General features: G+C 44.2%; 2 protein-coding genes across 2 annotated transcripts in view; one reads left to right on the top strand and one right to left on the bottom strand.

Moving 5' to 3' along the window:
• Timm9 (translocase of inner mitochondrial membrane 9) overlaps positions 1 to 1517 on the top strand; it is a 10773-nt gene extending 9256 nt beyond the window's left edge. Inside the window, 2 exon segments of the mRNA XM_029484799.1 lie at positions 988 to 1029; positions 1031 to 1517. Coding sequence (XP_029340659.1) covers positions 988 to 1029; positions 1031 to 1144 — 156 coding nt within the window. The 3' untranslated portion in view covers positions 1145 to 1517.
• On the bottom strand, positions 1478 to 13571 carry Tomm20l (translocase of outer mitochondrial membrane 20 like). Its single transcript, XM_021178962.2, has 5 exons — positions 13425 to 13571; positions 13256 to 13299; positions 7044 to 7125; positions 2680 to 2822; positions 1478 to 1643 (listed from the first exon to the last, which is right to left on the bottom strand). The coding sequence occupies exons 1-5, from the start codon at positions 13558 to 13560 to the stop codon at positions 1590 to 1592; spliced, it is 459 nt and encodes a 152-aa protein (XP_021034621.1). The 5' UTR covers positions 13561 to 13571; the 3' UTR covers positions 1478 to 1589.
• Positions 13572 to 14733: the final 1162 nt, after the last annotated feature.

The raw sequence follows: 14733 nt of genomic DNA, 5'->3' as shown, positions 1-14733 counted from the left end.
TAGAATGCTTGGATGTCATTTTAAGCAGGAAAAAAGGAGAAAAATAAGGTTATAAAAACAACTCCCATAACAAACGTTTTAGTCCCTCTTTCTGAATGGGACAGATAAGCTCAGTGAGTTCCCAGTGCACAGGTGGCTCATGGGATTGGGAAGCAAACCCAGCCTCAGCCCCTGCCTGAAAGGCTAACCAGAAAGTAAAGATTCTTACAAGTTAAAACTGGAGGAAAATAGCTTTATTTTCTCTATCATGACTGGGGCGTGTGCTTTTGCCCACAATCCATCCTTCCTTACCACCATAGTTACCTTCTCTTGGTCTCCTCTGTGAATCCTTGGGCTTTACCTGCATCTATGCCCATTCACAGATACACAGGAATCCATTATAGGCTAGGGTCNACGTGTGAGAGAGGACCAGGAAGATGATTTCTGAGCTTGGGTCACCTCGGTTGATATTAGAAAGAAAAGGGTTGAGAGTGGGGGAGGTTCAGCATTTGGGAGGCCAGGGCAGAAGATTTTGAAATTCTACACTGGTCTTGGCTACATAACCAGACCTTGCTCAAGAGAAAAATATAAAATGTTTTAAATGAAAATACCCAGAAGCAAGTTTCTCATAAAAGAGAAACAAGCCTTCTACTCGTTTTTGTAGGGTATTTGTTTGATTATCAGTCTGAATAAGGAGGTAGGATTGTGGGCCTTAGGTTAGAGAAAAGCTACTCCAGACTGAAGCCCAGCCAAATCTAGTTTGTNACGAAGGCTGGGCACAGAGCACACTATTATTCCTGGTGCCACAGACCTGTAGAGACTTCATAAACCTTAATTCTCATCAGTAGGTGAAAGCATAAACAGTTTAAAGCTATAAAATTGCAANCCAAGGATAGTGCTCAGTTTGTAGATCTACCAAAAAGAAAGCACCGCTCCCTGTGGTGGCTCCTTCAGAATACAGAAATGATTATTTGTGTTGCCTTTTGGATCTTCCCCTTGTATTTCTAGGTGACCTGTTCAGAACATTGCTTACAGAAATATTACAGAAATATTACAGAAATATTTAAAAATGACACAGAGGATATCCGTGAGATTTCAGGAATATCACATTCAGCAGAATGAAGCCCTGGCAGCCAAAGCAGGCCTCCTGGGCCAGCCACGGTAGAGAGGTCCTGTGGCGGGGACTTGCACTGAAAGATTGCCAGCAGCTGCTGCAGTCAGAACAAGGATTCACCTGGTAGAGAATCCCCTGACACACAGCAGGAGCCGTGGTCCACCATCTGTCATGACTACCTGACCAATGGAAACCACCAGAGAAAAAACACTGTTCACCAGAAAGAGTCAAAACAGGAGGCCTTCCTGTACGGTAAAAATGGTAAGATGCGGTGGTGTTGAGGCCTTAAGATTCGTCTGCGTGGTCACCGTGATTGCAAAAATAAACCACTGTTCNTTTCTTTGTGACTATTAATTTTAAAGCAAAATATGTGTCCAATCATGTATGAGATAGAAAAAGTTTATTACTAAAAGTAAATAAATGAGTATCATTGAGCATTTGTCTTTACTGTACAGAACACAGTATTCCCACTGCGTGTGGATGCGTTGAGATGTTTTCAGTCGAGGTCATCCTTCAAGTGCTCCGTGCTCGTGCATGTCTCCTTGAGTTGCTGGCGAACACACAAACAGTCACTGCCAGTCACTTGAAGGCACGTGTGTCAGCTGAGACGCTGACCTTCTTAGCCTGGCTGTGTTCTGACACATCGTGAGGGAGCATCCTTTTTGAGACTAGCTTAGATATGGCTCTGACTGGTGTGCTCCAGTAGAGTCTTACAGTTTGTTTGAAAGCTGAGAGTCCGGGTTAGTGAGGCTCGGCAGATAAAGGCACTTGGCGCGAAGCCTGACTACCCGAGTTCCAGCTGGAGCCACCACACGGTGCTAGGAGAGAGCTGACTTCCCTGGGTTGCTCACTGCTCACACACTAATGCCATGGTGCCCGCGGGCCCCCACCACCACATACCCCAGCATGAATGGGTTTAGTGTAAATGCAAACAGTTAATACGACCAGTTGAATAAAATGAACCAGAGTTAAATTTGTTTGGGTTTTTTGGTTTTGGTTTTGGTTTTTCGACAGGGTTTCTCTGTATAGCCCTGGCTGTCCTGGAACTCACCCTGTAGACCAGGCCGGCCTTGAACTCAGTAATCTGCCTGCCTCTGCCTCCCAAGTGCTGGGATTAAAGGCGTGCACCACCACTGCTGGGCTTATGGCTAATAAATACTGAAACAAATTCAAGCATTTGCAAGAAATTCTAGTGGATAAGTATAATGACTTTTGTTTCTGTTTTAACCAAACTGGTAAAAGAAGAAGCTTACAAATAGACTTCTCTTTGTTACCAAGCTAAAGTCACAGTACAATGCTGGTATGTTTAAATTAACAAAGCTATTTCTGTGTCTTGTCACATTAGTGAGAAGTACCACTTTGCTTTAAACTTGCAGTGTGAAAACACATATAATAACAAAGCACACAGTTCACTGTAGCAGAACAAGAAATAAGATTCTCTTACCTTAATGAAAGAATAGAACGGAAATAGGTATTACTTGAGAACTGTGCTGGGGAGAGGCCCACATCCATACCACTGTTCTGTAATCAAGTCCCCCATGGTTATTTACTGTATGTTTGACAAGGATAATTAAATGCATGCTCACCTGGCAAATAAGGGGAATCTTGTCCAATAGCATCTGAAAAACCTCGGGAGGGAGTGTTTTTTTGAAAAACATCAGAAGCTCCTTTGGTTGCTCACACACTAAAAGGGCATTGGTGAGATGTTCAAAGCCCATTCCACGCTCCCCTGAAACAGATTGGTTACATTTAAGCCAAAAAATAAAGAGTTACTGTTTTTAATAATTACGTCTTGGGAGGGGAGAAACAGGGAGGCTCTGTGTGTGTGTGTGTGTGTGTGTGTGTGTGTGTGTGTGTGTGTGTACACGCACGTACTCTTACTTGACTAAGTACAGTACCCATAGAGGCCTCAAAAGGAGGTCAGATACTCTGGAACTGGAGTTTGGGGCTTTTGTTTGTTTTGAGGTACAGTCTCTGTGTAGTTCTAGCTCCTAAATAAATGTTGGGATTTAAGATATCTACACCAGCTGCTACACCCAGCCTTAGAGCTGGAGTTCCACGTGGTTGTTGTGAACTACCTAGTGTGAGTGCTGGGACTAGAACTGGAGCCTCTCACAGGCCAACTAGTGCTCTGCCATGGAAGAACAACAGGCATCCTAACTGATAGCACCATTTCTCCAGACCTGAGCAAAAACGTTAGTACTCTTTAAAATTACCCAGAAAGCATCAAGCAAATGCATGTCACGGGCAGCTTGGTCTATAGTTTGTTCCGGGTCAGCCAGATCTACACAGAGAAACCCTGTCTCCAAAAACACAAAAATGTTAAGTGCCTATCAATGACTAGATAAATCCAGGATGAGTCAGGAGCTCAAGTCTGAGGGAAAACACTGGGTGTCATGTGAAGAACGTTATGAGAAACTACACATTTACTCAGTGCCTTCGATGTGCACACTTGCTTTGGCAGTGTTCTGTATTTGGGACATGGAGGGTAGTGATGCAAGGGTTTTTAATCTCGTCTAGTTTTATTAATATGAGTTGGCCATCCATGTTTGATTGGTAAAATATGAGAGGTAAACATTGCTATGGTTCCTTTTTTAACTGGTATTTATTTGATGTGTATGGGTGCTCTGTCTGCATGTGTGTCTGTACACTAAATGCATGCATGGTGCCAACAGAAGCCAGAGGAGGCTTGTGAACCACCATGCGGGTGCTAGCGATAAAACCAGGTCCTCTGGAAGAACAGCCAGTGCTCCTACCACTGAGCCATCTCTCCAGCCCTATTTTGGTTGTATGTTTTGAGATAAGGTTATACCATGTAGCCTTGCCTAGCCTCAAACTCCTGCCACTGGTTAAATTAAACTTTAGAAAATAACATGAATTATACATTCAGAAAAAAAAAGACTTACAACCCACTTCTAAGAAGGAAAAAACACAAGTTTAAATTTTTGTTCCAGTCATCCTTATTCACCTTTAAACTATTACATAATGACTCTTGGGGAATAAAATAATAAAAAAAGTGAAGTCTTGTATTAGCACCAGAGATATACTCTGTGTTAGCACTGAAGAGTGTACTTAGAGTGGCTTACTGCATGGCTTGGCCACCTAGTAAACACCATCGTCCAGGAGTCAGGAGCAGAAGCAACCTGAGCAGAAGCAACCTGACCTGTTCCCCATTTGACTTCAGATTGTTTTGTTTTGGTTCGTTTTGGTTTTTCGAGACAGGGTTTCTCGGTGTAGCCCTGGCTGTCCAGGAACTCACTCTGTAGACCAGACTGGCTTCAATTTTTAATTCCTCACATTGTCAACTAAAGTTAAAGCTGAAACGTTTTGTCCATTTTAATTTTCACACATCCAGGAAGTATCTTGGATTGTTCTTTGTGAATGGCTCACCCTTGTGAGGATCAGGGATTGAACTCAAGTTCTAAGACTGGGCCACACTGCAGGCACATCCACAGCTACTAAGCTACGTGTTATATGAGCCCCCTCGCTTACACAATCTAAGGAATCCTGTTTAGGGAAAGTGCATAAAATTATGAGTAAAAACTTGCTCTGGGGCTTGAAAAGATGGGGCTGTATACCATAATGTCCGCTAACTTACACAGAGTTCCTCTTGTCATATCACCATGGCAGTTCTAACTTCAGTACAGCTAAGTTTTGATTAATTTGAAAAATGACTAGGTGACAGCAAAAATTAATAATTTGTTACCATGCTTTTAAACTGAATAACAATCATGGACACTGATACAAGCTGTGTAGGCTATTGATTCTCTTTTGTTTGTCTATTTGGGAAGATTTGTTTCTTACAAGATTTTATATGTATGAGTGTTTCGGTGCATGTATGTATATGCACCTCAAGCATGCAGTACCCAAGAAGAGGATATTGGATTCCCTGGAACTGCAGTTATGAAGATTGTTAGCCACACATGGGTGCTGGAAACTAAACCTGAGACCTCCGCAAGAGTAACACGCAAGAGCACATCTCTCTGCCCCTAATTGTTTTTATAAGTCCTAGATAATGTTACCCACTTAAATATAGGCTAATGCACAAGATCTTTTGAGAGAAAAATAAACGCTTTAGTCCCAGCACTCAGGAGGCAGAGGCTGGTTCCAGAGAGCACACTCCAGGACAGCCAGGACCACACAGAGAACCCTGTCCCAGAGAAGGAGGGGGAGAGAGAGAAGAGCTGCATAGGGAGACAGAAGCAGGTGGATCTCTGAGTTGCAGACCACCCACAAAGTGAGCTCTAGGACAGCCAGGACTACACAGAAATGAGAGGAAGAGAGAAAAGGTTGTCCCTGGAGAGATTTAAAGTAACTTCCACAGTCTGGTGGAGAGTTACTCTTGGAACTGATGTATCCATTCTAACCTCATTAAAGCTTAATTGTAGTTCATTTGAAAAGTGGCTCTATCTGGAAACAAAAATCAATATAGAGTAAAATATTAAAATTAAAAGTATCATTAATGTACAAAGATTTTAATTGTACATTAATTACAGTAGGGAAGACAGGAGAGAGGAAAAGGCAGGTTTGTCTCTGGCTTCACACAATAAATAAATACAATAAAATATTTTTTCAAGTAGAAAACAGGCACTGTGAGACAAAGAGGTAGCTGCTCGTCCAGATGATCGGGCTTAATTCCCAGCACCTACATAGTGCCTCACAATCTCCAGTTCCAGGAGATCTGATGCCCTCTTCTGACCTTTGAGGCCAGACCTATGTACGGGCAAAAAACTGAACACATAAGTAGATTAAAAAGAAAAATAAGCTGGGCAGTGGTGGCACATGCCTTTGATCCCAGCACTTGGGAGGCAGAGGCAGGTGGATTTCTGAGTTCCAGGCCAGCCTGGTCTACAGAGTGAGTTCCAGGACAGCCAGGGCTGTGTACAGAGAAACCCTGCCTCAACATAAATAAATAAATAAATAAATAAATAAATAAATAAATAAATAAATAAATAAATAAGTGCCATGGTATGCAGGGAGCTTGTACAGAGAAACCCTGTCTCAACATAAATAAATAAATAAATAAATAAATAAATAAATAAGTGCCATGGTATGCAGGGAGCTTACAAACCTTGGGGAAACTACATTTTACTTAATGAATATAATGAATGAATTCTTAATCTCTGACATTATCACTTTTCCCTTACCTAAATCATACTAAATTTTTTCCCCTTGCAGTACTTAGCACCAGAATCAAGACACCATTGCTACATACAACATTGGTACAGTGAGCGTATCACCTACTATCATTTTAACAATATTGTGAGGTGCTTCATAGTTAAGTGAAAGTTCAAACACTGCTGTGGTCATAAAGTGTAGGCCCCACTCACTAAGTTAAACAGTAAAATGGCCTTTTGTAGTAAAGTGTTTAGAATATTCAAGTCAGGAAAAAAGGTTGGTTTGATACTGTTCTTTTGAGACAGAGTCCTCTATGTAGCCATGGCTATCCTGCAGTTCACAGGCAGACCAGGCTGACCTTGAACCAAGATCTTTCTGCCTCTGTCTCCCAAATGCTAGGATTAAAGGTGTGGACCACTATATCTGGCAGGAAAACTTTTATAATGCAGATAGATTTTTTTTTTTTTTGGAGACACTCAGTAGCCCAGGCTAGCTTCAAATTCATAGGACTTTCACCTCAGCATCTTGAAGTTTTAAGATTACAAGTATGTTCTACCATACCCAGGATGGGGATAGCAGCAGCACCAAGTCAAAGACTGCTTCTTATACCTGAAGTGAGTTGGTCACCACATCTAACTAATTTATCTGATATTAAATATTTTTTCTTTTTCTTTTTCTCTCACTGTGAAATAGTTCAGGCTAGCCTTAGACTTAATCTTCTTGCTTCTGCCTCCCAAGTACTGGTTTTATAAATATATGCCATGTCTGGCTAATCAAACAGTTTTTGAAGAAGATATGATTAAAAGCTTACAAAAGAATGTTTTATTCTTACCTCTAATTAAACAAAGTTTTCCCATCTGCACCTCTCGAAAAAAATATTCTTGTAGCTCTTCCTTCTTTACTGGATCCCATAACTAGAGGATTTATAAAATATGTAACAATGAGTGATAAATGTATACAGTTACTGTCAAAATTAATGTTTGTTTTTAAAGTATCACTTAACAAATAAATACATACACACATTTAATAAAAGAAGTGAGCCGGGCAGCAGTGGTGGTGCACACCTTTAATCCCAGGACTCGGAGGCAGAGGCAGGTGGATTTTGAGTTTGAGGCCAACATGGTCTACAGAGTGAGTTCCAGGACAGCCAGGGCTACACAGAGAAACCCTGTCTCGAAAAACAAAACAAAAAAAANAGAAGAAGAAGAAGAAGAAGAAGAAGAAGAAGAAGAAGAAGAAGAAGAAGAAGAAGAAGAAGAAGAAGAAGAAGAAGAAGAAGAAAGAAGAAGCACACACCTGTATTCTCAGCACTTGGGAGACAAAGGTCAGTGGACAGTGTTCTGAGAACATTCCAGACCAGCCAAGAAGACAAAATGAAACCCTACCTCAGTGATAAACAATGTAGAAGACACCCCTTAAATCTGAATCTGACCTCTAAACTCAATGAATGAGAAATGTTTATCTAACTAATTTCTAAAATGCATTTACAATTTCCGGTGACATGAGAAAAACGCAGCATCAGTTACCTGCATCACAGTAACCTATTGATACACTGAAGGTGGCTTTGTCTGCTGAGGGATCATTTTCTTGCCTGGGTCAGTGGCAGTGCCTGTTAATTTAGCAGCGGTGATTTTTCTGGTCTGTGGGGACATTTTGTCATTTGCCTGTACTTCTTAGTCAAGAAGATAACATAGCATTCTACACTCAAACTCTCTCTCAGAGGGGCAAAGTGCATGGTTGGGGATAGGGTTGCATAGTGGTTAGTGACTGGTCAGAACACTTTAGTTTGCTGTAGTCTATCTCAGGAATGCAGCCAAGGCCACAGATGACATCATCAAGGATACTGTGCCTAGGGCTGATCTGCCAGGCAAGCCTGAAAGGGGTTTCTTTTGGTCAGTTAAAATGAACAGTTCATGATGACAAGCTCTTCCAAGGAGAAAACATTGGGGTCTAGAACCTGATTATTTTCCCTACAAATAATCAACAGAGTGTGCTGTAAAACTCTAGTGCCTAGGCTCCACTCAGACCTATAGAATCATGGGACCAGGAATCAGGTCAGCATTGCCAGCAAGCTCAGGGACTGCTTGGGCCTTCCAGTCTTGGACTCACTGCCGCTGTTAAGATTTCCTTGGCTATGTCTGACTGTCTGAATCGTCGGAGGTGCTTTTGTTTGGTCAGTTGACATTTGTTGATATTTGTTCTGTGTGTTTGTGCATGTGAGTGCAAGTGCATATGTGCGCATGCGCATAGAAGCCAGAGGACAACCTTAGGTGTCATTCCTAGGAGACCACCCACCTTGCTTTATTTATTTATTTATTTATTTATTTATTTATTTATTTATTTATTTATTTTAATTTACAAGGGTATCAATCCTCTGAAACTAGGATCACAGACTGGTGATCTGCCATTTTGGTGCTGGGAATCGAACCTGGACCTCTGGAGAAGCAGCCAGTGCTCTTAACCACTGAGCAATCTCTCCAGCCCTCACCATGCTTTTTTGAGACAGAGATCCACCTAATAATCTCTACCGCTCCAAGTACTGGGATTTCAAGCACACACCACCATGCCCAGCTCTGTTGTTCTCGGTTTTGGGTTTGTCGGTGTGGGTTCTGGAGATCAGACTCTGGTCTTCACACCTCAGCAGAGAGCTCTGTGAAGGCAGAGTTTTGCTATGCAACCCAGGCTGGCCTTGAACTCACATTCCTCCTGCCTAAGATTCCTAAAAGCACTGGGATTACAGGTCCCAGCACACATGGTTTGTCTTCTGTCTGCACTTTTTCCTTTCCTGCCCTAGGTAAAGCTGATGAGGCAGACCTGTGGAGCATGGTGGGAAAACAGGGTCCTAGTGTGGGGAGAGGAACAACCAGCGAAGTGGGGAAGAGAACATTGCTCTTTGGTGTATACATCTATAAAATGAAAAGGTTATTGTAAGAATTAGATGAAAGGGGACTGAACAGATGGCTTGGTTGTTAAGATAGCCTGCTGCTTTCAGAGGATCAGAGTTCGGATCCCAGCACCAACACTGGGCAACTCACAATAACTCCATCTCCAGGGGATCTGACACCCTCTTCTGGCCTCCAGGATCACCTGTATTCACATGGCACACACACACATGCACACACACACATACATAAAAATAAAATCTTTTAGCCAGGTAGTTTAATCCCAGCACTAGGGAGGCAGAGGCAGGCTGATCTCTGTGAGTTCAAGGCCAGCCTGGTCTATGGAGAGAGTTCCAGGACAGCCAGGGCTACACAGAGAACACCTGTCTCAAAAACAAAGAATTGTGGCTGGAGAGATGGCTCAGCAGTTAAGAGTACTGACTGCTCTTCCAGAGGTTGTGAGTTCAAATCTCAGCAACCACATGGTGGCTCACAACCATCTGTAATGAGATCTGATGCCTTCTTCTGGTGTGTGTCTGAAGACAGCTACAGTGTGCTTAAAATAAATAAATCTTGAAACAAAGAAACAAAAACCCAAAGAATTATGTGAGAAAGCACCTGAAAAGTCCTGCATCTGCATTTACCATACTTTAAGTCATTTGGGTTTTTATTATTTCTAATCCAGGCTGAGTTTTCTTTTCTTTTTATCCCGAGACAGGGTTTCTCTGTGTAGCCCTGGCTGTCCTGGAACTCACTCTGTAGACCAGGCTGGCCTCGAACTCAGAAATCCTCCTGTCTCTGCCTCCCAAGTGCTGGGATTAAGGGCATGCACCACCACGCCCGGCCAGACTGAGTTTTCTGTCTTTAACCCTCCACCTTGTCTTCCATATTAACACCACGATTGTCTTTTTTTAAACAATAAATAAGTAAGAACATCTATTCCTGAAATAAGTTATCATCACAATTGTTTATCTATCACAAAGAAAAAGTTGTACAGACTTTACAGTTTGTCATTCAGTCTTCCAAGAAGATGACACCAAGCCACCACTCAGCTGTCTCCCTGACCACAGCACACCCTGGGTACTACCATTTCACATGTGTGCCTCTACACAAGCTCTTTCCCTGTCCTCACAACAGTATTCAGCAGATATATTATGGACAAAAACAATATGCCAGACTATTCTAGATACAGTCAATGGAGAGTCAAACACAGACAAGGTCATGAGGAGCCTAGATGAACAAGTCAAAAACGTTAATCAAATGTCACACACCAAAAATGTTCAAGGACAACAGCCATTGAAGACACAGAAGAGGACAGGAACTGTACCAGGCTGCCCAAGTCAAGCTGGCCAGGGAAGGGATCTATGCGCACATGCCCCGCCCACACCTTGAGTGCTGCTTGCCAGCTTCCGTAGCTATGGCGACAGTCTTTCTGACTTCCCTTTTCTCCTTCCCTCCGCCCCCTGGCCAATCAGCATGAACTGAACTCAGTTCTTCCCAGGTCAGTTGCTTCTGCTCTTTCCAGCCCCGTCGCTGCAGACACCACGAGAAAGGTGTGGTTTTTACCCGCTTTGCTGCTGTAGCTTATTCTTTCCTAAACATTCTAGCACACCATACTCCAGGGGTTTGTTTCTTTCTGGTTCCTCCAGCACACACACACCCCCCATGCTCAGACAATCCACCGATTTCCTACTAAGTCTGGAAGCCCAGCCGTCAGATCAAGCCGCCTCTGATTTCTGTCCTTACTTAGCTCAGCTTTATGAGACACTTCTTCACAGCGATCCCTTTGCCAGACTGACTTATTGATCAGGCCTGGCACATCCCCTATTTTGCTCCCCTATGCATGTGTAGCACCTTCAATCCTAAAGGTTTCCCTGGTAGCACGACTCACCTTCCATAGCATTCCTGCCTCAGATCAACGACAGCCCCAAAGCCTTATGTAGGAAAAATTGGACCTTTCCAAAACTGTCAACAACAATATTCCCTGTGAAGACATGTTTTCTGAGCCCTGTCTCTCTGTTAGGAGTTGGAGTCTCGTTCCTTTCGGCTCGAAATCGAGCAGCCCTCAGTGCTGTGGGAGGGTTGCTTCCTGGCGCATGCGCGCCAACACTGTTGTTCTCTTCCGGTGTCCAGTGAATATACAGTAGTCAGACCCTGACTGCTTGCCCTTGGGAACGCAGCCCGGCATATGATGAGGACCCCCACAAACTACATGACAAGGTCACATGCAGGCGCATGCCAACAGTTCCAGCTAAGTGAACACTCAGCACCAACTGGCAGACGTGAGGGAATGTGCTTTCTTTTTTTTTTTTTAAAGATTTATTTATTTATTATTATATGTAAGTACACTGTAGCTGTCTTCAGATGCACTAGAAGAGGGTGTCAGATCTCATTACGGATGGTTGTGAGCCACCATGTGGTTGCTGGGATTTGAACTCAGTCGGGTGCTCTTACCCACTGAGCCATCTTGCCAGCCCCGGGAATGTGCTTTCAAGATAACCGACTCAACATACCTCCCCGGAGCCAGCCCTGCCACTGTGGAGCAACTGTGTTATTCTCCGCCCAAACCTGCTCAGACTGCAGATTCAGGAGCCAAGCACGAAGGAGAGCAAGCTTAACCCAACAGTAAGTAACCCGAGTAGCCGCTGTGCTAATTCCACATTGGAAAGGCTCTGTCTCTCTCCAGGCTCTTGTTACATTGGCTGGCTTTGGGTTATGCCTACTCCCTGTTATTGCTGTCCTCCGCCAGACCTACCTTAATGTCTCACACATAATAGGACCTTAAGTAGGCACAAGCTGATCACCTGAAAGATGGGAAGGTGAGAGTTCTCCTGCACTTTTAGGCTCATGTGAGTTAACAAAAGCTGGACCAATAGCCAAGATGATCGAATTCTCTTTAAAAATAACTAATAAGAGAGAGGGCTGAAGAGGGTGGCTTGGTGGTCAAGAACACTGGTTGCTCTTCCTAAGGACCAAGGTTCAATTCCCGGCATCTGTACCGCAGCTCACAACTTTCTTAGCTCCAGTCCCAGGCGATCAGATGCCCTCTTCTGACCCCTAAATGCTACCATTGATAGCCACATATGGCTGGAAAAAAACATCCAGACACATTAGAATAAGAGGCAGTTTTTTGTTTTTTTGTTTTTTTTTTTTTAAAGATTTATTTATTTATTATATGTAAGCACACTGTAGCTGTCCTCAGATACTCCAGAAGAGGGCATCAGATTTCGTTACGGATGGTTGTGAGCCACCATGTGGTTGCTGGGATTTGAACTCGGGACCTTTGGAAGAGCAATCAGCGCTCTTAACCACTGAGCCATCTCGCCAGCCCCGAGAGGCAGTTTTTTAAAGTGACTAATACAGACACTATTAATTCATCAGGTTAAAAAGCTCTTTCCAGCAAACCTGACCCCCTGAGTTAGACACATGGGACCAGCAACAGGAGTGACTGGACCTCACAAGTTGTCCTCTGACCATCACATATGGGCCATCTTCCTCCTCTGTCTAAAAAATAATAATCACCATAAAAACCCGACTAGTTAATCATATTCTGTGTTGGCTGGCCTGGGAGCCTACGCATCCTGGGAGGATATGAGAAGGACCAAGTTTCTCTTCTTTATTCTAAGTTTAAAAAAAAAAAGAGTGCCTGTCCCTACCAAATTTACTTTACAGATAGCTTTGTTTTCTTTGGCCCAGGCTAACCTTGAACTCCCTCCTGTCTCAGTCTCCCAAGCCCTGATTCTGCACACTGGGTATCAAGCCCTGTTTATATTTAAAAACAAAACATAATAAGAAACTTATTTTAAAAAATGCTATGGTTGTTTTGCCAGCATGTATGTCTGCAACCATGTGCATCTCTGTCGCTTCCTGGAGGACAGAAGAGGGTGACAGATCCCTTGGGATTGGAGTTACAGATGGTTGTGAGCTACCCTGTGGGTGCTGGCAATCAAACCTGAGTCCTCTGGAAGAGCAGCCAACCCTCTTGGCCGCTGAGCCATCCCACCAGATCTTCATAATGTGTCCTTACCAGGCCCACTTTTCCTTTCTTTCTTTCCCCTTTGTAATTAGAAGGTTAAAACTTTATAAAGCAGGTGTGCCGCACTGGCAGGCCTCTTCTCCCTGGGCTTCTAGAAGGTTCCTTGGCGGGTCTGGGGCACCTCACCTGCCTGGCGGGCGCCTGGGCCTTGTGCTGTCCAACTCTTCTCTCTGCAAACACAGGCACGAGCTGGCTGGGAAAGCCAGGTAGCATGGACCCGGGTGACCGGGGCACCGGCTCGGGAACCAGCCTGGGCTTGGCCGCCCTCCCTCCCGCCGGCCTCGCTGGCACTCACTGTCCCGCAGGCGGCAGCGGAATCCGGGGTCTCGGTGCCGCCTCCAGTCCAAGTAGACGCAGTAGCTGAGCAGGACGACGGCGCCGCCCGCTGCCAAGCCCGCCAGGAGACCGACGCCAAGACGGACGCTGGGCATTGAGCTGCCCAGCGAGCGTTGGGCACGGGCCAGCCACGCGTGAGCAAACCCCGGGTCCCGAACCCAGGACTCGGGAATTCTGAGCCTTCTTCAGCCTGACAAGACCATTTCCTGTGGCCAGGGCATTCAGTGTCCTTGGGTCGCCTGGATTTCCTTGCACTTCACTTGACCCCAAGTTATCTCAGCTTAGCCCTGATCAGGCTAGCCAGCCTCCTCTTGTAGGTCCCCAGAACACTCGCAATCCAAGTTCCCCACCCACCATAACTCAGGAGAGGGAACGGAATCAGAAGTAATAGTATAGAAGAAAAGCAAGCAAAATCATTTTGCCGGTGCTTTTCCCTTTATGTTTGTTTATTCAGCAAACACAACAAAAGATACACAGATTTTGTCTCAAAGATCATAAAGGCATTACAAAGCTAAACTTTGTTGTTTTTGTCGTTGTTTTTCAGAGACAGGGTTTCTCTGTAGCAATGGCTGTCCTGGAACTCACTCTGTAGACCAGGCTGGTCTATCCTCTGCCTCCCTGAGCACTGATGCTGGGATTAAATTAGTTAGTAACTTACATGTATGGCTGTTTGCCTGCATGTGTATATACATGTGTGATGGGCATGCTAAATGCCTGCAAAGGTTAAAAGACGGTGTCTGGTCCCTGGAACTGGAGTTACTGGCAGTTGTGAACAACCTTGTGTACACTGGTAAACCCTTGCCCTCTACAAGAGCAACAAATGCTCTAAACCCACCAAGCCATCTCTTCCAGGCCCGTTTTAATTCTTTTCTTTTCTTTACTTTGTTTGCTTGTTTTTGTTTTTTCGAGACAGGGTTTCTCTGTGTAGCCCTGGCTGTCCTGGAACTCACTCTGTAGACCAGGCTGGCCTGGAACTCAGAAATCCACCTGCCTCTGCCTCCCCAAGTGCTGGGATTAAAGGCATGTGCCACCACCGCCCAGTCTGTTTTAATTTTCAACCGTGTCCATGTAGCTCATGATGGCCTGAAACTCTCCATCCTCCTGCCTCACTTCCAAAGTCCTTAAATAGTTTTTGTTGTGCATTATTCAACTGAACTTACTAATTCACTATTAACTACCATTATTGTCATAGCAAGGCACCCTCTCTGCCCTGAATACCAGTGAGATTAAGAAGTCCCTGTCCTTGGTCTTAGACGTAGTGAAAGTTA

The sequence above is a fragment of the Mus caroli genome, chromosome 12 (assembly GCF_900094665.2).
Source record: "Mus caroli chromosome 12, CAROLI_EIJ_v1.1, whole genome shotgun sequence".
NCBI lineage: Eukaryota > Metazoa > Chordata > Mammalia > Rodentia > Muridae > Mus > Mus caroli.
The sequence above is the reverse complement of the archived record's forward strand: the minus strand, read 5'-3'. Positions and strand labels throughout refer to the sequence as shown.

Coding starts and splice junctions, on each gene's coding strand:
- Tomm20l (XM_021178962.2), bottom strand. CDS start 13,560: ATGCCCAGCGTCCGTCTTGGCGTCGGTCTCCTGGCGGGCTTGGCAGCG. Junction 7,126..13,255: donor CCCAGGCGCCCGCCAGGCAG/GTGAGGTGCCCC, acceptor TAAATCCTCTAG/TTATGGGATCCAGTAAAGAA. Junction 1,644..2,679: donor AGATTCCCCTTATTTGCCAG/GTGAGCATGCAT, acceptor TGTGTTCGCCAG/CAACTCAAGGAGACATGCAC.